Consider the following 26467-nt stretch of genomic DNA (forward strand, 5'->3'; position numbering starts at 1 on the left):
AAATACAGATATATAAAATATATATTTCTATTCTATATATTTTATATACAAATACATTTTTTCTTTTTAGAAACATATATATATATCTATCTAGTAATGTAAACGAATCTTTCCCATTCTAATCTGGCCTCAGCTTAAAATAGAAAATAACAACTACCAATGTTTTTACAGCAGCAGAAGTGAACTACAAGTCTCAATTCCGGAATCACAAGATCCATGTCACTCCAGTTTTATGTTTGTGGTTTTCTGAGGTGCTGAAAGTCCTTTTGGTATCTCCCTTTCACAGAGAGAATCAGGTTTCATAGAATATAATACCCATATATGTAATTCCATTATCTCTACAGTTTTCTATAATTTTTTCTTTGCCTTATTTGGAATTGTCTATAGATATCAATTTTATGATATTTTATCCTAATAGATAACAAAAGAGAAATCTACTTACAGCCAATCAACATGACACAGATTGAAAAGATTTTCTCCGAATTGGTGTTAGGAGACACATTTCCGAATCCTACACTGGTTAAACTGCTGAAGGTAAAATAAAGTGCTGTGACGTATTTGTCTTTAATGGATGGTCCAGAACTTGAGTCACTGTCATTGTATCGTTTCCCAATTTGTTGTCCTAAGGAATCCAACCATCCAATTTTGTCTGTCAGGTAGGGCCTTTCTACATTCCCAATTGCGTACCAAATGCAAGCCAGCCAGTGAGCTATCAGGGCAAATATGCACATTAAGAGCATTAGGACGGCAGCGCCATATTCTGAATATCGATCAAGTTTTCGGGCAACTCGCACAAGACGAAGGAGTCGAGCTGTCTTCAAAAGACCAATTAATGTTGTTGTCTGTGGAAATAAATGTGTATGGTCAGAAACAGTTGGCAAACAATTCCGTGTATGTTCCTGTGAAGCAAAGTAGGTAGACACAGGTTAAAACAATATGGTAGCATTGAGGATAAATGCATATTTGAATTAAGTATTAAGGTTAGTTTTTTTTTTTTTAATTTTACATCTGCTTTGGAAAATACTTTGAAAGTCTGTGGTACATTAATTCACTATCTTGACATGCAAGACTCATGGGACAGAGACTCCATCTGTCTAGTTTTATGTTCTAACCAAGTGCCTTGAAGATAAATACTCAGTAAATCAATTATTCACCAATAAACATTGCTGTGTGTTGTGTGCCTAGCAAGTGCCACACACTGGGATTATAGTGTTGAGCAGGCAGACATGATCACTTTTGTAACAGAAAGAGACATTTACTTACTAAAGAAAATGCCTTTTCTAATGAGGAGTTATTGTAATCTTAAGTGTCACTGTCTTTTAGGGAGAGAGAGATTTTTTTTAAAGAAACAAACAATAAGCTCATTTCAGAGTGAAAAGTGTGATAATGATAATAAAACAGGGTGGTATGATAAAGGGTGTTGTGGGGGTGACTTTATAAGGAAAGGCCAAAGAAGATCTTGCTGAGGAGCTGACGTTAGAGTTGAGAGAGACCCGCATACTGAGAAGAGCCAGGCAAGCAGGTCATTGGGAGACTTATCAGATGATTGTATGCATGCCTTATGCACTATATTTAAATTCATCTTTCCTTTCTAAATGTGCTAAGTTGATGAATTGTTTCTTGATGTCCCAATGATATGATGTATTTTTCTTTGGGGTGTGATATGTGTAACTAATTGCATGATTATTACTGACCAGGTATCTAATGATAGGACACTTCTATATAATAACAGGATACTTAACTGGTTGTTTGGATTTGAAATCTGATAAGTACAAATTACAAGTTCATTTCTTAGGGTTCCTAAATAATGTCAGCTATAAGTACTATATAATTCACAGAGCATATAATTATTCCATAGTTACATGGTGTTTACCAATCAATTATTGAGTCATTTTATGTGTTCATTGTTGGTGTTTATTTTGCAGAGTATATCCAACTGTATTAAGAACACTTATATTTTAATTAAAAAAATAGCACATGTCATAGTTATCGCCCTCTATCTATTCATATTGACTTGATGGGAAAAAAGCACTAAATATTAAGAAAAATAGTTTTATTAATATTCTATAATAAGTGTTGTAGTTTCTTTCTTTCTTCCTTCCTTTCTTTTCTTCCTTTCTTTCTTTCTCTCTTTCTTTCTTCTTTTTCTTGTGCCAGAGTGGTTACTAGGAGAAGGGGAGATCCTTCGGTCTCCTCTGAATTCTTTTCAGTTTGTATTGTAAGCTTCTAGAGGTGAGAGGAGATTATGCAGTTAGGATGTGCATATCACATTTGGGCTCTGGTCTTTACTCATTATGGGATGTGTGGAGAAGTGGGTCTTCCTTGTTTCCAATGTTGAGCTACTAATTTTTAAGGTGGAATAAAGAAAATAGTATTTTTTTTTTCTTCACAAATGTAAAGAGTGTATCTCTTCTCAATGAATAAATGGAGAGTTTAAGTTAGTATAAGGTAGTTCTCTGGAAGAAAAGTCAACTTTCCATCATTTGAATTATCAACATTTTAACTGATGAGCTATTTTTTTTTTTAATTTAGTTGGTTCTTATTTTGGTTTCAAGTTTTTATTTAAATTCTAGTTAGTTAACATATAGTGTAATATTGGTTTCAGGAGTAGAATTTAGTGATTTATCACTTACATATAACACCCAGTGCTCATCACAACAAGTGCCCTCCTTAATCCCCATCACCCATTGAGCCCATCCCCCACCCACCTCCCCTCCAGAAACCCTCAGCTTTTTCTCTATAGTTAATAGTCTCTTATGGTTTGCCTCCCTCTCTCTCTCTTTCTTTTTACTTCCTTTCCCTATGTTCATCTATTTTGCTTCTTAAATTCCACAGATGAGTGAAATCATGTGGTATTTGTCTTTGACTTATTTTGCTTAGCATAATACACTCTAGCTCCACCCACACTGTTGCAAATGGCAAGATTTCACCCTTATTGATGACTGAGTAATATTCCATTGTATATATGTACCACTTCTTCTTTATCCATTCATCAATTGATGGATGTTTGGCCTCTTTCCATAATTTGGCTATTGTTGATAGTGCTGCTATAAACATCTCGGTGTGTGTGCCCTTTCAAATCAGTATTTTTGTGTCCTTTGGGTAAGTACCTAGTATTAAAATTGCTGGGTTGTAGGATAGTTCTATTTTTAACTTTTTGAGGAATCTCCATACTGTTTTCCAGAGTGGCTGCACCAGTTTGCATTCCCACCAATGCATCCTTGTCAACATCTTTTGTTTCCTATATTGTTGATTTTAGCCATTTTGACAGGTGTGAGGTGGTACCTTATTGTAGTTTTGATTTGTATTTCCCTGATGATGAGTGTTGTTGAGCATGTTTTCGTATGTCTGTTTTAGCTGATCAGTTATATGTTAGGACTTTGGAACAAACAAATGGATGTATGAATTCTGCATCCATACCAGTCTGTCATCTTGGACAAGTTGTTTATTTAATTTCTAAACCTCAAAATTTTCATCTGTAAATGGGTATAATAATGCCTCCTCACAGGGTTGTAGATAATGCCCTGTAAATACAAGCTTTTTGTGTTATTTAAATATCCCATGTGCTTTAGTTTCCATCAGTAAGCAGGCACATTATATTGTGAAATGGATTGATAGAACTTAACACATTTTCCAAATGCACTACTTTGATAGCTAGAATTCCACCTGGAGGCTTTTCAACACTGGCCTTTTGGCCTCCTCAGGAAATGGCAGGAATTTTAAAGACAAGAGCCTCATCTAGATGCACTGGCTGCTTGGATTTCAGTAACAGGAATAGCCCTAGTTCAATGTGTCTCTTTCTACACTTCACAGCTTCAGTTTGTGTGTTTATTTTTTCTCCTTGCTCTGTTACCTATTTACTTGTGTTGAGAAATCAGAAGTATTTGAAGATTATTGTTCAAAACTTTTTATCTTTGAAAGAAAATTTCTCTCTGAACCTCAAAATAAATGAAATATAATAAAATTCTCTAGGGTATTTGGTTAATGAAGTGAAATGCTTCAAAACAAATGAGATGTTTTAATAACATATTTTGATAATAAGTACTAACGACTCTTCTGGCTGCCAAGATAGTAAAACAAAAATGATGTTATGAAAAAAAGAAAAAAAAATCAATCTGCTGTGTAAGCCACCTCCCTCCTTTTTCCCTCCCTTCAAAAAAACACTGGTTGTTTCTTCTAGGATTGTATCAAAAAGATGTAAAACCTAGGTGATAGTAAGTTCTCTAAGCAGATAAATGAATATAATTTATATAATAACACATAAGTAACATCTTTTCTGTAAAAAAAGGTTTAAGAAATATAGCACATGATGAAGTCTCAACCCAACTGACATTATTCCTACAAAATAATTGCAGTTGTAGAGAGGGAAGGAGAGAAAGAGAGGAAAAGGGGAAGGTAGAGGGAGGGAAGGAAAGAAAGGCAGAGGGAGAGAAAAGGGGAAGAAATTACTAAACAGTTGTCTTACCTTTCAGTTGCTTCATAAGGTTGAGTGAAAATTGATTTCAACAGTCAAAGCCATTCTCTTGTGATTCCATAACATATACCCAAGCATAACTACATATGTTGTTTGACAATGTAACAAATGACTTGATCTTATTTTTAGTGTTGTCAAGATGCTGCTAACACACCTGGGCATTCATCCTTAGCTACTGTTGCCTACAAGATACGCATATCTTGTAGATGACACTTAAGATTGCAATAACTCTTTTCTTCTTCTTTAAATATCTCTTTAAAGATTTAAAGTGTTTTGCCCATATTACACAAAGAGAAAAACGATTGCACCAAAATCTCAGAGAGAGTAGCCTAAAGAATGATCAATCTCCTCTTGCTGATTTGTTGGAGAATATTAGTCCCCATTGTTTAGTTCAATGTACTCTCTCTGTATTATGTGCAAATAAAAAATGGGACCAACAACTACCTTAGTTGTGTTAACATCAAAACTTGGCTAAGTAGAATGTTTTCAGGATACACGTTTCTCTCACAGTGTATCTAATTTCATGTAATACTCAGACATATTATGTAAATCTATTTTTGTGGGTTTTTTTCCAATTTTTGAAAATAGAAATAAAACTATCTTTTAACCTATTGCAATAATTTAAAAAATAGTAGAGGTAAAAAATTTTCTTAGATGTTATTTCTTAACTTGTTACTGGTATTAGAAAAAATATTGTCTGTTTACTATTACTTTTGGTAGACTAAAAAAGCGTAAGAGCTCCCAAGACTTATGTGTGATTATGAATTACAAACACATCATAATAATAAAGAATATGGAGAAAGAGGTGAGCTACTTGGCAGTAGATTGAAGCAAGGCACTTTGTTTTGTTGGTTCTGTTCGTAAACTGTAGCAAAGGAGACATAATGAATTCTAAGAAGCCATGGCTCTGCCTTATCAGTACCTATGCCATTTCAGACCTGAACTCTTTTAACTGTGATTGAATGATACTGCAAACTCTTTTTGCCTGAATGCCACGGTAAAGAAAGAATACTTATTTAAAACTTTTATTTTTAATGTATTTTGTCAGAACTTTTTAAATGTAAAATGACTCTTCCCTTGGCAATTCAAATTATTCAGATTTCTGGGTGGCTGAAGCATATCATCCAATTTCAATTTTTTAAAAAACGTACCCATATGCATAGTTTAATAAAGCCCTAGATACTTTCAGGGCGCCTGGGTGGCTCAGTCTGTTAAGTGTCTGCCTTCGGCTCAGGTCATGGTCCTGGAGTCCTGGGATCAAGCCCCACATCAGGCTCCCTGCGCAGCGGGGAGTCTGCTTCTCCCTCTTCTTCTGCCTCTCCCCTGGCATGTGCTTTCTCTCTCTCTCAAATAAATAAATAAAATTTTTAAAAATAAAGCCTTAGATATTTTCTTATACTGAGGTAGAAGTTAGTTTTCTTTATTAAGTATGACTTTCTTAACTAAACTTTATTTTAATAAAAATATATACTCTAAACAAATTGCAATTTTGTAAACACGTAGGATACCAGACCCAGACTCAAGAAGACTATGTGATTTTTTTTTTCCTAGATATTTTACAATAGATGAGGTAATATCCTTTCTTAGTGGAAGTGGAATTCTTTCTAAAGGCCTGAAATTAGAACTGGGGATTTCTTACTATTATCAAACAATTCTCTTCTCAAGACTATATGTAGCTACGGTTGAACTGAGAAAACCTCATCAATAAGAGAAAATATTATGCTCAATAAGATTTCAAAATAATTTTTCAAAATAATTTTAAGTAAGCATTTTTAAGAATCTTACATTTAAAATACTTTATTTCAGAGATTTACTCTCCAAAACTTTTGCCTGTAGTAAATGGATAGAATTATTCTTTTATAAATGGGGAAATATAAGTATGTGATCTTCAGTTTTGTCTACAGGATTGAAAGAATGAATCATCACTGAAAATTTCTACTTAATCCATCATTCTGTTCTGTTTGTCAAGAAATATTTGGGTACATGTGGGGAGTTTGGAACACTTAGTGAGTAATACATTTCATAACTCTACACTCATGTTTTGCTTTATATTTTATTTCAATTCCCTCTAAGCTCTGGTGTTTGTATATATCATTCCATGAATTACTTACCCAATAAAACTTAATAATATTGAAACTAGTTTTGAGTTCTTTGTGCAGCTTGAGTCACACTTTTTTCAATATTTCTAAGGACACATTCACTGATACAATAAAAAAACCATATTTTGATTATGTAAAAAAACCTTAAGGAAATCACCTAGCTTATCCTTTCTTTATTCATACCGAACTTCACAAATTCCTCCACAAACAGGCTTTCAGACACAAGATTTTACAAGCTCCCTGTGAAACTCACTCCAATATTTAAGAACCTTTACTGTCAAGATGCGTTTATTTTTATTTTGTTTATAATTAACATTCTATTTTGCTGCAATTTGAACTCACTTTCCCTTTCTTTAGTTACAATAACATGAAAAACTGGTCATCAAATTATTTTAAATAGTAGGAAGCAAATGTTACAATGAATAAAAAGCTATCGATGTTATATTTTTAAAATGGGAATTTGACTTGTTTTGAGAAATATTTCACCAAAAATTGAACCTTATGTCATCTCTAGCAAATTGTAGACAATAGATCCCATATACATGATGAAAAAATGATCAACTTAATGCAAAACATATTTTTTTGATGAAATGTTCTTATATTTCCTTGGTTCAAAAATAATTTCATTGAGGATCCTGTGTCCCTCACTTGTCATACTGCAGATTTTTTAGAGGCATGACCAACAGCCTCAAATACAAGCCAATGGAGACATCTGTCTTAACTCTCAAGAACTATCTAAATGGACACACAGTCACTCTATGGGTAGAAATATATTATGTATGCAGTTCTTCAAAATGTATTTTGTTATTTAAATTTGACCATGAATATGTCTAATGTTTTAACAATTCACTTTTTTAATTTTATTATGTTATGTTAATCACCATACATTACATTAGTTTATCATGTGACTTTATTTTTATCTTTTTTTATTATGTTATGTTAATCACGATACATTAAATCATTAGTTTTTGATGTAGTGATCCATGATTCATTGTTTGCATGTAACACCCAGTGCTCCATGTAATACATGCCCTCCTTAATACCCATCACCAGGCTAACCCATCCCCCCACGCCCCTCCCCTCTAGAACCCTCAGTTTGTTTCTCAGAGTCCATAGTGTCTCATGGTTCATCTCCCCCTCCGATTTCCCATCCCCCCTTCATTTTTCCCTTCCTGCTATCTTCTTCTTCTTCTTTTTTTTTTTTAGCAATTCACATCTAACAAACTAATGGCAACTGCTGTAGAGATCAGGTTCAGAAAGAATTCTGACAAGGCGACCAGAATTTCTATACAGATGATTGCTAAGTTTTCCCTTGTATCCATTCTATGATACATCTAACAGACTAATGAAACAAACATATCAATGTGAACAGAAACTCCTCTTTTCTATTAAAACTTTCCCTCGAAGAGCACTGTATATACCTAGGTTTCAAAGACCTTGCCTGTATTCAGGATTCATGAAAAATAACAGTAAAATGGGAATGGAGAGAGGTCCACAAAGGAAGTAATTAATCAACAAACCTCACTAATTTTCAGGAGAAGAAGAGGTTAATGAAGTGTGTAGCTAAAGAGAATGCTCTAGATTCTAACAGTTGATATATTTGAAAGTAAGATTTTCCACAGATAAACAAAATATGGGAAAACTTGAGGGAGATAATGAAAAGTTGACTTTTGGAGACAGAGTCAATAATGTTCTCTCGCATCAGTGATATTGAGATAATTTGCTATGGATGGCATGATATTTGATGATGCAAAAATTAAGAAATAGAGAATCCTTTCCTTCCTTGGTCGTTCTGGATGGCATTAACATCAGGAAGATACTAATGCCATAGGCAAGCCTAGTTATTGTCAGTATTCCTTTCTTTTTTTTTTTTTTTTTTAAGGATTTTATTTATTTATTTGAGAGAGAGTGAGAGAGCATGAGTAGGAGGTAGGGGCAGAGGGAGACAGAGAAGCAGATCCCCTCTGAGCAGAGAGCCCAGTGATGCAGGGCTCGATCCCAGGACACTGAGATCATAATCTGGGTGGAAATCAAGAGTCAGATGCTTAACAGACTGAGACACTCAGGCGCCCCTGTCAGTATTCCTTTCTTCAACATATTTTTTTTTTTAACATTTTAAAGATCCTCTAGTTATTAGTAGGAGATTTACATTTACTTAAGCTAAAAAGTTAAATGACTGTTTTGAAAAAGTGAGCAATTCTGCTCATATAACGGCTTTAGAAAAAAATGTATATGCCAAGCTATACTCAGCATTGCTAGGATATATGTTTTATAGCTAAAATAATATAGATCCAAAATTCGAATAGGTTTCCTTCTTCAGAGTTGAATGTAAATAAAAACTGAAATGTTATAGTATCTTACCATTTACAGAAATTGGCAAGGAAGTCATTTGACATGAACAAAATTGTTTTCTCTAAGGTCATCTGAGATGCTGTGATGCATAGAAGAAACATTTTAATAATTCAGTTAGAATTAAGTGATGATGAAATCATGACTGTCCTTATATTTAGTTTAAAACCACTGCTTTACTTGATTATTTATGTCTTTATTTTGTAGAAATGTTCACCCATGAGCACATGGACTTCCTCTTTGTTCCAGATAAGGCCACCAGATCTTGGATATCTAAACAGCAGAAATTCCTGCCACTTTTAAAAATGCAGGTTTCAAGGCTTTACTTTAGACCTACCAACTATGAATCTCCAAACTCTTTTAGGAGCTCCACACTGAAATCCGTGCATGGTCCTGAGGTAGAAGCACTGATCTAAACCAATCTTTGCCATGATTATATCTAATTTATAATTTAATGGATCTCAGTTCTTTTTCTTAGACTCACGTATGTATCTTTTTAGTTGCTCATGGAGTCCCTGACTTGCCTATATGCCATCTGTACTCGGATGACTGATCAGCGCCTCAAACTTCACGTGGCCCAAACAGGAATTTCTCCCCCATAATGCACCTTTTTCTCCCCAGGTTTTTCCCCATCTGGATAAATGAACGGCCACCTACTAAAGTCACTTCAGGACCTCCCTCCTCCAAAATATTTCAAACGAGAAGAAAGAAACAACAAAATCTTTGAACCATCATTAATTCTGCTTTGTTTCTTACTCCTCCAACAGTATTTAATCTATCAACAAGCCCTCACAGCTCCCCTCTACGATATTCCAGATATATCTCTATCTCCTCACCTCTATTGCCACCATGTGGTCCAAGCTGTTGCTGTTTTGTTCCTGCTACATTATAGCAAAAGCTCTAAGTCCTTCCCCTGCTTCTAACCTGACTAAATTGTCTGCAGACATCAGCCACGAGGTCTTTAAAACCGTCCATTAGATCATACTGTTCTGATTTGGAAGTCTCCACTGCAGCCAGAATAAACCCCAAATGTCACTGTTGCGCACAGTTTGGTCCCTGTCTCTGCATCCTCCTATCTTAGCACTCAACTCCCAACTCACTATGGTTCAGCCTAGCTGCCACTGGTCTTCTTTCTGTTCTAACACACCAAGCTTGTTCCCCACTTGGGCCATTTTCACTAGTGTTTTCTTTTGCTTTAAATGCTCTGCATGTATTTTCATGAGGCTAGTTTTTTTCCGGTCAAGTCTCAACTCAAATGGCACTTCCCCCCAAATCGTTCCTAATGTCCTCCTCCAAGTTAGCCACCTGCGGAAGTCATTCTGCACCACATGGCTTTTTCTTGTCAGCTCATGAACTTCTTAAGGGGGAAAAGCAGAAACAAAAACAGTAACTCTTTCCTTCACCATGTGTAGCCTTCCAGTACTGCCTTCCCCCCCCAACCCTTTTATTACCAAGATTCTAGCAAGAAGGGGCCCTACTTGCTTCCTATTAATTTCTGAAGCCACTTCAGTTTGGCTGTGGCCAATATCTCATCTAATCGATAGCAACGCATAGTGAACTGACACACCCAGTGATTTATTTCCGGTCTTCATCCTACTTTATGTCTTTACAGTATTTGACACCATCTTCCTGAATTTTTCCTTACTTCCCAGTACAGTGATGCAAGTAGAAGTCCTATAATGCCTACAGCAGTCTCCAACAGCAAAAAAATTATCTGTGTCCTATATAATTTTTCAATGCCCCACAGTCATTTGTATTGGCAAAACCCAAACTTATTTATTGAGCTTCAATGCTGGGTTTTACATATAAACAGATGTTCACTTTTGCATGTTTTAATATTCATTAAAATATCCAGGAATTTAACTACTTTGTAAACTGAGAGATAATTCACTTGTTTAGTTTGGACCTTTACTAAGAATTGTCTACTGTTCCAGAAAGTTATATCTTCAGTGACAGCAAGTCCTGTGGTATTGTATATTGTGTGTATACAGCATGGCTATGTCAGTCCACTGTTGTTGTTGTCACAGTCATGAGATTTCTAGGCGTGTGTAAATATTAATATATGTGTGTGTATACGTATCTACCTGTATGTGTGTATGCATACACATGTATACCCATGTAAGCACATACATATATATTCAACCCTCATGTTAAAATGAAAATATAAAAGAAACTAATATTCAACTTACTATTGAGTTTATTGCTCAAATATGGACTTCCTCATTATAACTAGGTACAAACATCTGATAATTTCATTATATCATTTAACGTAGACATGCCTGGAGCATTTATATATTCAACTAGGTATTTTATTATGAACACATTTCTTTTATTTCTTCTTTATATTAAGGGCAGGCATTATATATTATATTTATGAAATTATGTGTATAAAAAGGCTATACTATTTATGACTTTTATTTAACAATAATAAAAGGGGCTTTATAAAATATTTGTTATATTGGGTCTGATAGGACTGGGAACCAACACCTTGTAATTCCATGCTTCTAATGGGCTTCCCCTTTAACTGGCATGACTTTCTTACCCCTTCTACCTGAAAAACATCCACTTGTATTCAGGAACCCTCCCTTGCATGCTCACGTGTCCCCCTGTACATGGTGCTATTAAGGCATTTATCAGATAGTATTCTCTCTGCTCCTCTGCTCTTCTCCTTTGTAGACTGTGAGTTCCCAGTCAGTGGGGTCCTTGTCTTACTCTTTTTTGTAAACGCAGAGTCTAGCATGTTGGCAGTAGTTGGTTCTCAATAAATGCTTACAGAATGAATGAACCTACTCGAGTAGAGGTTACCACAGCACTTTCTGGAAATGGCAAAATGAGTTAAGTCAATTCTCATTAAAATTTGTAAAAAAAATTACATGCAACTCCAACTGGTATAGCAGACACAATCGAGCTAATCCTTTATAGTAGAGGTGGATGGCTCTGAGTCTTATCAATCTGTCCTGATGTCAATTCTTGAGGGCCTCTGAACTCAGGCCAACTCTCTCAGTCACCTCTATGATACTCCAGTTTGAAAAACATTGCACTGGATAATCTCTCATCAGAGTGACCTCTAGCTTAATGATTTTAGGATTTGCCATTTAGTTTTGGGTCAAAAATCCCAAAAAGTTTTCTTTTTTCATATTCATGTGATGAAACTTCCCAAATTAGTTCCTTTGAATATAAGATCTCTTTTTTTCTAGAAGCATTTTTCTTTTTTTGCCAGAAACAAAAATAGAAGCTAAGTATTTTTGATACTTTTACTACATGACATTATACACTTTTGGAAAAGTATCATTCTGAAATATCACTATGTATTGAAAAACTAACTAAAAGCTTGATTATAGGGGCACCTGGGTAGCTCAGTCAGTTTAGCATCCGGCTCTTTTTCAGCTCAGATCATGACCTTGGAGTCCTAGGATTGAGCCCCTGGTTGGGCTCTGCGCTCAGTGGGGAGTCTGCTTAGGGACTCTCTCCCTCTCCCTCTGCCTCTCCCCCCACCCTTGCTCTCTCTTTCAAATAAATAAATAAATCTTTAAAAAAAGCCTGTTGCTGGAGTGGTGGGGGGTGGGAGGGATGGGGTGCCTGAGTGATAGACATTGGTGAGAGTATGTGCTATGGTGAGTGCTGTGAATTATGTAAGACTGTTGAATCACAGACCTGTACCTCTGAAACAAATAATACATTATATGTTAAAAAACTAAAAAAGAAGAAGATAGCAGGAAGGGAAAAATGAAGGGGGGTAAATCAGAGGGGGAGACGAACCATGAGAGACTATGGACTCTGAGAAACAAACTGAGGGTTCTAGAGGGGAGGGGGGTTGGGGGATGTGTTAGCCTGGTGATGGGTATTAAAGAGGGCACATATTGCATGGAGCACCAGGTGTTATACGCAAACAATGAATCATGGAACACTACATCAAAAACTAATGATGTAATGTATGGAGATTAACATAACATGATAAAAAAAAAAGAAAAAAAGCCTGATTATAGTTATATAATATATTTTGTATATAAAAGAAATATCTTCATTATTACCCTTGAAAAATGTATAAAGTAGTCCAATTCATCATTGGTCTTGTTGTTACCGCTCATAACCCACTCAGCCCAGTAGCTGACACCCTTATGCCCCTTCCAGACCCAGCCCTCCACTTGCTATCCTAGATGCCTACATACCTCCCTCTAAAATACGTCCCATGCTCCTTTGCTTTGCAACCTAATAACCATCCTCAAAATATTTCCTTTCTGTCTCCCATTTCTTCAGGATTCCTAACTGCAACTAGCTAATCTAATAACTACTGTAAGATCAGAGACACTCAGTATTTATTGAATAAAGATTAATTAAAGTATTTATGGATTACTGTGGTAACATGTGAGTTTAAGGGAAGACTTCATTAAGAAACAGACTTTAATCCAAAGGGATGGAAAGGAGAAGAGGAGTAACCTTTGGCAAGTACTTACTATGTACCTGGTACTGAGTTAGTCTCTTCAAATATGCTGCTTTATTTATTTATTTTTTTTTTTAAAAAGATTTTATTTATCTTTTGACAGAGAGAGACACAGCGAGAGAGGAAACACAAGCAGGGGAAGAGGGAGAAGCAGGCTCCCCGCTGAGCCAGGAGCCCGATGCGGGACTCGATCCCAGGACCCTGAGATCATGACCTGAGCTGAAGGCAGACGCTTAACGACTGAGCCACCCAGGCGCCCCTGCTTTATTTTTTAAAATCATAAGAACAGACCTTTCACCATTTTACAGAAACACAAATGAAATCTTAATGAGTTAAGTCTCTTGCCAAAATATAGCAAGTAAGCGGCAAAGAGGAGAGTCAGATCCAGGTCTGAGTCCAAAGTCAGAACTTTTCTCATATCATATCACATCTTAAAAGAATGAGGAGTAGCTTTGGGACCATGGGGGAGCCCATGAAAGCACACAGGAGTAGAGACCTGGCATTGCTTTCTTTGAGGCAAACTTCACATTTTCCTTGATGCTACCTGGAAAACATAGTCCAGACATCATTTTTCCCAGAGACTACTTCATCCTATACTAACATGAATCACGATTTTTGTTTCAGCTCTCTTGAAGTCCTGTCTGAAATAGTGATCATCAAAATCACATATTTTAATGTTATTATTTTCAAGTGATATAGAAATTAGAAATAAACTAATCAAATGTTGCAGCCTAGAAATTCTACCTTAATGGTTTTAATCAGCATATTCAAATACTGGTTTAATTGTTATTGATTAAATCTCATCAGTAAATCAACTTCCCCTAATGATCCTATTTACCTATTTATTTGTTCACCCATTCTTTTATTTCATCAAGTTGAAATTTAATTTGCTATTGGTGTACATATTTTAAAATTTGAAAGAGTGAGATTTTACTCTATTGTTTATCAATAAGAACTTATTTGATGTAAATACATGGATCACCCATTGTAAGAAACTCATAAAGATAAGTATCAAGAAGTATTTTGCTTTCTTGCCTCTAAATTAACAACCAAAGTTAGGAGTATCTAACATGAAAAGTTCAACTGGTTTAACAGCAGCTAATTTTTTCTGATTATTTTTCTAAGAGTTTCACAGGTATTATCTCATTAGAGCCTCAAATTAAAAATAAATAAAACAATGTAAGAGGGGAAGTAATATTATTATCCTTACTGATGAGGAGAGTCAGGCTTGAGGCTTTGTGTAAGGTTTGTAGAATCCAGGAAGAACATATTGCTCCATTGCCCTGCTCTTTTTTTTTTTTTTTAAGATTTTACTTATTTATTTGAGAAAGAGAGAAAGAAAAAGCAGGGGCTGGGAGAGTGGTAGCAGGGTATGGAGAGGGAGAGAATCTCTCAAGCAGACTCCGCGGAGCCTGACGCAGGGCTCCATCCCAGGACCCTGAGATCAGAACCAAAGCTGAAATCAGTCTGATGCTTAACCGACTGAGCCACCCAGGTGCCCCTCTACTGCCCTGTTCTTAACTGACCAGAGTTCAACAGGCATGATCTATTGGAGAGAATTTACTTCTAAACCAATTGTTCCCCTCGGCAGAGGAGGATTCTTTTCTCCTGAAGCCTTAATTGGTCAGGGAGCAAACATCTGCAGAAGGCATTTTGATATTTGATCTCTTGAACAAAAAGAAAAGATGGGGTTCTCAGGTAGAAAAGTAACCTGAATTTTTAAAACTCAACACATTGAGGTTATCTTTCTCAAGCTACTCCCTGAGAACTACTTTCACATCTTCTGTAAGTCTTTCCATTATAGAATCCAGGAAGATTATTTACAATAAAAATTCATGGCAATTAAATGGAGGGGACTTTAGGAGAACTTAACTGCTTTTGGATCAAAGAACCCCTTGAGAATCTGGTTAAAGTTATGGACTCCAACCAGAAAATGCACTGTACTCTTACTTGTCAGATTTCCTTGAAGTTTCCAGCTTCATAAGATACTGGGAACACAAGAAGTCTTTTCCATTTTAGATACTATTTAAGAGAAAGAGTTTTGAACAAGACATTTTAGAAGATGCCTCTTCCACATAATTTGAACATAAAACAAGTTCCTGCTGTCTCAAACCACAATTATGAGTCAAGAAAGAAAGAGACATCTTCAACTTTGACAGTTTTATACCCATGAAGTTAACATGTAGAGATTTTACAGCCTGGAAATGTGTTATGTGCTATGAAACACTTTTCCAAAATTTCCTTTCTTGGTTAAAAGATAAATAGTCTTTAGTATCTCTTAACAAAAAAAGAGAGAGTTGTGAAGTATTTGCAGTGGCAAGATTGTCCCATTTCATTTTATAGCATTTCCGATGAAATGAATTTCATCTCTGAGATACGGGAAGTTTGTAAAGCAACAACTTGTGGGTTTTTTTGGTTTTTGTTTTTTGTTTTTGCAGTTGAAATAGATTCACTTTTGTAATCGCAATCTTTCAGAAAATAAGATTCTTAAGCAGCACTTACCTCATCAGAACCAGATCCAAAAATCAGCAAGTCAAAAGGAATTGCTGCAACCATGTCGATCAGGAACCAGCCTTTGAAGTAGTGTATTGCTATTTTGGCCGGATCACTTACCACTTCTTCATTCTGATTTACATATGTTGTTCTGAAGTTTATGAGAATATCTATGATGAACATAATATCCACAATCAAGTCCACCACATTCAATGGGCTACAAGAATAGCCACATTCTCGTCTTTTCTGTTCTTCTCTGTCATTGAGGAGAAAGGCTGCAGAGTAGGGCGTGAAAATAGCAGTGTATATGACCAAGAGCAGAATAAGCCAATCCCAGACTGCCTTGAAGGGGCTGTAGTGCAATATTGTAAACTTGTTGATGCGTGGGGTCTGCAGTTTATATTCTGGCAGGACATCTGCTCCTAAAGAGAGAACCTGATCAAAAAAAGAAAATCGCACACTACATAAAAATGTCATTATCTGATCTTCTAACCTACAGAAATATTAAGGTAATTATACATCAAAATCTATTAGGCAGGATGCATATAACTGTGAAGGATGTATGAAAAACACATAGTTTAAAGGACCCGATATAAACACCCTTTCTGCAGTATATTTGACCCCAGAAAACTCCACTGGTATTTCTTGATAAACATGATTTTCACTGAAAAGTAAAGAATATTGTCACCGAGAAAGCAAGGAGTGGTTACTGGTTCTTTTGGAACATACTACTACTCAGAAATAAAAATACATGGCTGTTTTTAGAAAATCATAAAATCAGTCTGATACATGAGTAATTCAGTTTTCAAACCTCAGAAAGGATTGTCTGTAATGAACAGAAGCAGCCTACTTGGATCTGTGTTCATATTAAATTTACATATATTTAATTTATAATTAAACCTTGATAAATTAAACCCAACTCATTCAAATCTTTAATTACAATTTTCCCACCTGCAATCTGTTTTTAACATTAGAAAAAAGGCACACGAGACTAAAATAAACACAAAGGAGTCTTTTTCCTAAAAAGTTGAGAGAATATTTTCTATTCTGGGACAAATGTACTTTCACCCAAACTCCTCCATCACATTTAGAGAATCAGAAAGAGAGAATGGTGCAAAGAGATGTTCAGAATATCGGTCTGGAAATGTTGCAAGATTATTAGCACCAATGGGCACTTAAGCCCTGAGATTTATTCTACATGATAAGACATTGGTAGACTAAAATAGTTCATCTTGTAGAATCTTAGTTTATCTGAAAAAATTAGAACTAAACTTGAATCACATCCCAGTAGAAAAGTTCATGAGTTGGTAACTTTAGACTAAGTTTCAAGAACCAAGTTCAAAGCAAAAAGATTATCTCGTTACCGAAAAATGTAATTAGTCTTAATATAGGGGTTTACAAAAATGAAAATTTTTTGATGGCTCCACAAATTGCACCTAGAGACATATTTTAAGGGAGCAGGGGGTTATATATACTCTTATATTATGAATATCCCATGTATATGCAATGTCTCTCAGAGTTAATTTCACTGAATAAATTTTTAGGCTAGATTCTCCTAAATACAGCTAATATATTATCAGCTTTGCAGCAAGAACCTCAGACAATCCCCTACTGGTTAGTCAAAGAGTGTTATTTCTCTGTTCTTGGTAATTCTATCCCTGTAGGTTTTAACTTGATTATAACAATATCATAGGCAAATTTCAATTTTAAATCTTATTTTCATTGTCATATCTCATACCTTTTTTCACATATGAGCTACCATTCTTATCTTAAAAAGAACTTGAGAAGTTTAATAACAACCACAAATGAGGTACAGCATGATTTTTAAATATAACAGTTCAGTTAAAATAGACAAAGGTGCTTTAAGGTAACAGCTAAACTGATTTAATTTGAATTGAAAAAATAATAATAATACAGAACCTAGCCATTTTTTTTTCAGTCCAGAGTAAATTTGAATAGGAAACATGGCTTTATTTTAAGCTATTATGAGAAAGGACAGGAATTATTAGTAAAAAAAGAAATCTGGAAAATAAAGTGATTTCATTGTTTCTGAAATACTGAAAATTTTCAGAATCCAAGGTCTCAATCTTTATCTCTAACTCTAAAGAGGAATAATGTTTGGAAAGTCTGTCAGTTGATTACTGCAGACTGTTAGAACTCCAATCTTGTTATGCTCAGTACAGAAAATTAGCCCATAATATTTTGGTCTGGAAAGAATGGATCATCTCTTAAGGTGTTACCATGTAATATCCCTTTCTAAAAACAAAACAAAACAAAACAAACAAACAAAAAAAACAGGGAAGATTCAGAGTGTAGAAAGTAAAATCCGAAATCTTATTTTGCCTCTCAAAGTCATCTAAAATATGGACCCATTCTATTTTTCCAGTTCCTTCTCTCAGTAGATTCTTTTATGCACTCTGACAAAATTTGGCTAAAATCTTTGAACTACTGAGATATTTCCAAATCCCTAAATTCACAAATTTCTCTCATAAAGAAAGGGTATGTAATTATCCAAAGAGAACAACAACAACAAAAAAAGTCATTCTTAAAGAGAGGGATATTTGGGCGGAGCAAGATGGCGGAGGAGTAGGAGACCTGGATTTCGTCTCCTCTCAGGAATTCAGCTGGATAGGGATCAAACCATTCTGAACACCTACAAACTCAACAGGAGATCGAAGAAAAGAATAGCAACAACTCTCTGAACAGAAAAGCGACCACTTTCTGGAAGGTAGGACGTGCGGAGAAGTGAATCCGAGGCGTTATTCGGGAGGATAGATGGCGGGGGAGGGGCCTCCGTCGGCCGCTTCTGGCAAGTGATAGAGCCACGGAGCACAAAATCGGAACTTTTAGAAGTCTGCTCTGCTGAGGGACGTCACTCTGGTGGCGAAGTGGGGGGTGGAACCCTCGCGGGACAGTGTGGTCTCAGGACCCTCGGGGTCACAGAAAGACCGGGGGTGCCTGAGTGCGGCAGAGCTCCCAGGTATCGGAGCAGGGAAGCCGGCTGCAGAGACGGAGCCCAGGCGCGGGCTCTCAGCTCCGGGTTGCTATAAACTGTGATCCGCGGCACAGTCAGGCCACTGCTCCTCCAGCAGGGACCCAACAAGCGGCAGATCCGGGGAGACTCACCTTCTTCCCCCGGGAGGAGAGGTGCGGGAGCGCACCGCGGGGATCTGCTGGGTTTGGAGACTTCACCCGGGGTCGGGTGCCAGATACAAAGGCGCGGTCACAGGCCGGGTGAGCGCGGAGTGTGGCCGGAGACCGGGGAGACGGGAGTGACTGACTGCTTTTCTCTGGGGGCTCGCTGAGGAGCGGGACCCCGAGTTCTTGGCTCCGCCGGGGCGGAGACTAGGAGGCCGCCATTTTCACTCTCCGCCTCCAAAGCTGTACGGAAAGCTTGCAGGGAACAAAAGCTCCGGAGAGCAAACCCGAGCAGATTTCTTAGCCCGGACCGGCAAGGGCGGGGCAATTTTGCCTCCGGCAAAGACATTTGGGAACCACGGCAACAGGCCCCTCCCCCAGAAGATCAGCGAGAACAGCCAGCCAAGACCAAGTTTACCGATCAATGAGAACGGCAGAACTCCAGCGCTAGGGGAATACTGCACATAGAATTCATGGCTTTTTTACCATGATTCTTTAGTCTTTCAAAGTTAATTATTTTTTTTAACTGTCTTTTTTTCTTTTTTCCTTTTTTCTTTTTTTTTTGAATTTTTCTTTTTCCCTTTTTCAACCAACATCTTATCAATCCCTTTTTTAAAAAAAACATTTTTATTTTTCATTTTTAAAGTCATATTCTATCCCTTCATAGTAGTTACCCGTATTTTTGGCATATATATATAAGTTGTTCTCTCTTTAAAATCTTGAGATAGTTTCTTCTAACAGATCAAAATATACTCTAAATCTCTAGTGTATGGTTTTTTTCTACTCCCCTGCCTGATCACATTCTCTCCCTTTTTTCTTTCTTTCTTTTTTTTTTTAATCCTCTTCTTTCTTTTTTCAAACAACTTATCAAATCCTTTTTCAAAATTTTTTATAATTTCCATCTTTACAGTCATATTCCATCCCTTCATCATATCAAGCCTTATTTTTGTACATATATAAGTTTTTCTTTCTTTAAAATTTTGGGAGGGACTTTCTTTTAACAGACCAAAATACACCCAAAATCTAGTGTGTGGCACTGATCTATAATCCAGCCTGATCATATTTGATCACATTCTGTTTTTGTTTTGTTTTATTTTGTTCTGCTTTTGTTTGTTTTTATCTTTATCTTTTTCTTTTTTCCTTTTTTCTTTCCTTTTCTTTTTTCTCTCTTTCCCTTTCTTTTCCCACTGCTTCAGGTCTTTTCTGATTTGTTTAGAGTATATTTTCTGGGGACGTTGTTACCCTGCTAGCATTTTGTTCTCTCATTAATCTATTCTCCTCTGCACAAAATGACAAGACGGAAAAAATCACCTCAACAAAAAGAACAAGAGGTAGTACCGACTGCCAGGGACCTACTCAATACGGACATTAGTACGATGTCAGATCTAGAGTTCAGAATCATCACTTTAAAGATACTAGCTGGGCTTGAAAAAAACATGGAAGTTATTAGAGAAACCCTTTCTGGAGAAGTAAAAGAACTAAAATCTAACCAAGTAGAAATCAAAAAGGCTATCAATGAGGTGCAATCAAATATGGGGGCGCTAACTGCTAGGATAAATGAGGCAGAAGAAAGAATCAGTGAGATAGAAGACCAAATGATGGAAAATAAAGAAGCTGAGAAAAAGAGAGATAAACAACTACTGGATCACGAGGGCAGAATTCGAGAGATAAACGATACCATAAGACGAAACAACATTAGAATAATTGGGATCCCAGAAGAAGAAGAAAGAGAGAGAGGGGCAGAAGGTATAATGGAGCAAATTATAGCAGAGAACTTCCCTAATTTGGGGAAGGAAACAGGCATCAAAATCCAGGAAGCACAGAGAACCCCTCTCAAAATCAATAAAAATAGGTCAACACCCCGACATCTAATAGTAAAACTTACGAGTCTCAGAGATAAAGAGAAAATCCTGAAAGCAGCTCGGGAGAAGAGATATGTAACCTACAATGGTAGAAACATTAGATTGGCAACAGACTTATCCACAGAGACCTGGCAGGCCAGAAAGGACTGGCAGGACATATTCAGAGCACTAAATGAGAAAAATATGCAGCCAAGAATACTATATCCAGCTAGGCTGTCATTGAAAATTGAAGGAGAGATAAAAAGCTTCCAGGACAAACAAAAACTAAAGGAATTTGCAAACACGAAACCAGCCCTACAACAAATATTGAAAGGGGTCCTCTAAGCAAAGAGAGAGCCTAAAAGCAACATAGACCAGAAAGGAACACAGACAATATACAGTAACAGTCACTTTACAGGCAATACAATGGCACTGAACTCCTATCTTTCAATAGTTACCCTGAATGTAAATGGGTTAAATGCCCCAATCAAAAGACACAGGCTATCAGATTGGATTAAAAAACAAGACCCATCGATATGCTGTCTGCAAGAGACTCATTTTAGACCCAAAGACACCCCCAGATTGAAAGTGAGGGGGTGGAAAACCATTTACCATGCTAATGGACACCAAAAGAAAGCTGGGGTGGCAATCCTTATATCAGACAAATTAGATTTTAAACCAAAGACTGTAATAAGAGATGAGGAAGGACACTATATCATACTTAAAGGGTCTATCCAACAAGAAGATCTAACAATTGTAAATATCTATGCCCCTAACATGGGAGCAGCCAATTATATAAGGCAATTAATAACAAAAGCAAAGAAACACATTGACAACAATACAATAATAGTGGGGGACTTTAACACCCCCCTCACTGAAATGGACAGATCATCTAAGCAAAAGATCAACAAGGAAATAAAAACTTTAAATGACACACTGGACCAAATGGACTTCACAGACATATTCAGAACATTCCATCCCAAAGCAACGGAATACACATTCTTCTCTAGTGCCCATGGAACATTCTCCAGAATCGATCACATCCTAGGTCATAAATCAGGTCTCAACCGGTACCAGAAGATTGGGATCATCCCCTGCCTATTTTCAGACCACAATGCTTTGAAACTAGAACTCAATCACAAGAAGAAAGTCGGAAAGAACTCAAATACATGGAGGCTAAAGAGCATCCTACTGAAGAATGAATGGGTCAACCAGGAAATTAAAGAAGAATTAAAAAAATTCATGGAAACCAATGAAAATGAAAACACAACTATTCAAAATCTTTGGGATACAGCAAAGGCAGTCCTAAGAGGAAAGTATATAGCAATACAAGCCTTTCTCAAGAAACAAGAAAGGTCTCAAGTACACAACCTAACCCTACACCTAAAGGAGCTGGAGAAAGAACAGCAAATAAAGCCTAAACCCAGCAGGAGAAGAGAAATAATAAAGATCAGAGCAGAAATCAATGAACTAGAAACCAAAAGAACAGTAGAACAGATCAACGAAACTAGGAGCTGGTTCTTTGAAAGAATTAACAAGATTGACAAGCCCCTGGCCAGACTTATCAAAAAGAAAAGAGAAATGACCCAAATCAACAAAATCATGAATGAAAGAGGAGAAATCACAACCAACACCAAAGAGATACAAACAATTATAAGAACATATTATGAGCAACTCTATGCCAGCAAATTAGATAACCTGGAAGTAATGGATGCATTCCTAGAGATGTATCAACTACCAAAACTGAACCAGGAAGAAATAGAAAACCTGAACAGACCTATAACCACTAAGGAAATAGAAGCAGTCATCAAAAATCTCCCAAAACACAAAAGCCCAGGGCCAGATGGCTTCCCAGGGGAATTCTACCAAACATTTCAAGAAGAATTAATACCTATCCTTCTGAAACTGTTCCAAAAAATAGAAATGGAAGGAAAACTTCCAAACTCATTTTATGAGGCCAGCATTACCTTGATCCCAAAACCAGACAAAGACCCCATCAAAAAGGAGAATTACAGACCAATATCCCTGATGAACATGGATGCAAAAATTCTCACCAAAATACTAGCCAATAGGATCCAACAGTACATTAAAAGGATTATTCACCACGACCAAGTGGGATTTATCCCTGGGCTGCAAGGTTGGTTCAACATCCGCAAATCAATCAACGTGATACAATACATTAACAAAAGAAAGAACAAGAATCATATGATCCTCTCAATAGATGCAGAAAAAGCATTTGACAAAGTACAGCATCCTTTCTTGATCAAAACTCTTCAGAGTATAGGCATAGAGGGTACATACCTCAATATCATAAAAGCCATCTATGAAAAACCTACAGCGAATATCATTCTCAATGGGGAAAAACTGAGAGCTTTCCCCCTCAGGTCAGGAACGCGGCAGGGATGTCCACTATCACCACTGCTATTCAACATAGTATTGGAAGTCCTAGCCACAGCAATCAGACAACAAAAAGAAATCAAAGGCATCCAAATTGGCAAAGAAGAAGTCAAACTCTCACTCTTTGCAGATGATATGAAACTTTATGTGGAAAATCCCAAAGACTCCACCCCAAAACTGCTAGAACTCATACAGGAATTCAGTAAAGTGGCAGGATATAAAATCAATGCACAGAAGTCAGTGGCATTCCTATACACCAACAACAAGTCAGAAGAAAGAGAAATTAAGGAGTCGATCCCATTTACAATTGCACCCAAAACCATAAGATACCTAGGAATAAATCTAACCAAAGAGGCAAAGGATCTGTACTCAGAAAACTATAAAATACTCATGAAAGAAATTGAGGAAGACACAAAGAAATGGAAAAATGTTCCATGCTCATGGATTGGAAGAACAAATATTGTGAAGATGTCAATCCTACCTAGAGCAATCTACACATTCAATGCAATCCCCATCAAAATACCATCCACTTTCTTCAAAGAAATGGAACAAATAATCCTAAAATTTGTATGGAACCAGAAAAGACCCCGCATAGCCAGAGGAATGTTGAAAAAGAAAAGCAAAGCTGGCGGCATCACAATTCCGGACTTCCAGCTCTACTACAAAGCTGTCATCATCAAGACAGTATGGTACTGGCACAAAAACAGACACATAGATCAATGGAACAGAATAGAGAGCCCAGAAATGGACCCTCAACTATATGGTCAACTAATCTTTGACAAAGCAGGAAAGAATGTCCAATGGAAAAAAGACAGTCTCTTCAACAAATGGTGTTGGGAAAATTGGACAGCCACATGCAGAAGAATGAAACTGGACCATTTCCTTACACCACACACAAAAATAGACTCCAAATGGTTGAAAGACCTCAATGTGAGACAGGAGTCCATCAAAATCCTAAAGGAGAACACAGGCAGCAACCTCTTCGACCTCAGCCGCAGCAACTTCTTCCTAGAAACATCGCCAAAGGCAAGGGAAGCAAGGGCAAAAATGAACTATTTGGACTTCATCAAGATAAAAAGCTTTTGCAAAGCAAAGGAAACAGTCAACAAAACCAAAAGACAACTGACAGAATGGGAGAAGATATTTGCAAATGACATATCAGATAAAGGGCTAGTATCCAAAATCTATAAAGAACTCATCAAACTCAACACCAAAAGGACAAAGAATCCAATCAAGAAATGGGCAGAAGACATGAACAGACATTTTTCCAAAGAAGACATCCAAATGGCCAACAGACACATGAAAAAGTGTTCAATATCGCTCGGCATCAGGGAAATCCAAATCAAAACCTCAATGAGATACCACCTCACACCAGTCAGAATGGCTAAAATTAACAAGTCAGGAAATGACAGATGTTGGCGGGGATGCGGAGAAAGGGGAACTCTCCTACACTGTTGGTGGGAATGCAAGCTGGTGCAGCCACTCTGGAAAACAGTATGGAGGTTCCTCAAAAAGTTGAAAATAGAGCTACCATATGATCCAGCAATTGCACTACTGGGTATTTACCCCAAAGATACAAAAGTAGGGACCCGAAAGGCTACGTGCACCCCGATGTTTATAGCAGCAATGTCCACAATAGCCAAACTGTGGAAAGAGCCAAGATGTCCATCAACAGATGAATGGATAAAGAAGATGTGGTATATATACACAATGGAATATTATGCAGCCATCAAAAGGAATAAGATCTTGCCATTTGCAACGACGTGGATGGAACTGGAGGGTATTATGCTGAGCGAAATAAGTCAAACAGAGAAAGACATGTATCATATGACCTCACTGATATGAGGAATTCTTTATCTCAGTAAACAAACTGAGGGTTGCTGGAGTGGGGAGTGGGGGGTGGGGTGGGAGGGATGGGGTGACTGGGTGATGGACACTGGGGAGGGTATGTGTTCTGGTAAACGCTGTGAATTGTGCAAGACTGTTGAATCTCAGATCTGTACCTCTGAAACAAATAATGCAATAGATGTTAAGAAAGAAAAAAAGAAGAAGAAGAATGTAGCAGGAGGGGAAGAATGAAGGGGGGGAAATCGGAGGGGGAGAAGAACCATGAGAGACGATGGACTCTGAAAAACAAACTGAGGGTTCTAGAGGGGAGGGGGTTGGGAGGATGGGTTAGCCTGGTGATGGGTATTGAGGAGGGCACGTTCTGCATGGAGCACTGGGTGTTATGCACAAACAATGAATCATGGAACACTATATCTAAAACTAATGATGTAATATATGGGGATTAACATAACAATAAAAAAATTAAAAAAAAAAAAAAAAAAAAAGAGAGGGATATTTGTCTGAGTTTGCTCCCTGCTTAAGTGACATGCCCCTGATACCAACCTCCCACATACGGCAGTTTGAATGCCTGTTTTAGCAGAGGTCTAAGTTAGAATGCATTCAGCACCATTGAGCATCCCCTGAGAAGTGAAAACTGTGGATGGAGCCCTTTCCATCCCACATATGCAAGCATTCCTGTAACAGAGGACCGCTGTGCTAAGAGCTGGAAACTGAAAAATTGGAAACATACTGTCCCTGAAATTGCAGTTTATGGTCTACTGGGAGAAAAAGACGTGCAGTCAAAGGGAAGCCCTGATGAGGTCCATCCATTCCTGGGTTGGTGGTGGTGCTGATGAAGGGGGTAGTCTCCATAGAGGCTTTTCAGGGAAAGATGTCACTTGAACTGAGACTTTGAGTGGGGGGAAAGAAAAGAATGCAGCTGGGGGATGAGGAAACTGGAAACGGAAGACTGTTACAGGCAGAGGGAACAGAATGAACAAAGGTAGGGAGGCATGAAATAATGTGTCGTGTGTTGAGGAATTATAAGCCGCCTTGTGCTGCTGGTGGACAAAATGCATTTGCAGTAATTGGTATGGTACCAAATTATATGGTACACGTTCTTTTGACTTCTGCATGGGTATGCCTATGTTTTATCATTCAATTCTCTCATGAATTTTACTAGCCAATGATTTCAAAACTTTTATTTATATAGCATACTTCAGCACCATGAGGTTTCATTATCAATCCAAATGTGGTCATGGGCACCGAAGTCAGGTAGCCCTCTACTATTAAGTGATTATCTTACTGAGTCAGAAGATTATTTTGTTTTGAGTTTTCACCAACATACACAGGTTTTGTTTTGTTTTTTTTAAGATTTTATTTATTTATTTGACAGAGAGAGACACAG

The 26467-nt window shown here is 37.0% G+C and overlaps 1 protein-coding gene across 9 annotated transcripts in view; it reads right to left on the reverse strand.

Annotated features, from left to right (window-relative positions):
- Nucleotides 1–26467, reverse strand: part of KCNH7 (potassium voltage-gated channel subfamily H member 7) — a 639535-nt gene that overhangs the window by 60017 nt on the left and 553051 nt on the right. For all 9 annotated transcript variants that reach the window (XM_078070889.1, XM_078070893.1, XM_078070894.1 and 6 more), the window contains 2 exons: nt 15866–16291; nt 443–842 (listed from right to left, as the gene is read on the reverse strand). In XM_078070889.1, coding sequence (XP_077927015.1) covers nt 443–842; nt 15866–16291 — 826 coding nt within the window. The remainder of the gene's footprint in view (nt 1–442; nt 843–15865; nt 16292–26467) is intronic.

This window comes from Halichoerus grypus, chromosome 4 (assembly GCF_964656455.1).
Source record: "Halichoerus grypus chromosome 4, mHalGry1.hap1.1, whole genome shotgun sequence".
Lineage (NCBI taxonomy): Eukaryota > Metazoa > Chordata > Mammalia > Carnivora > Phocidae > Halichoerus > Halichoerus grypus.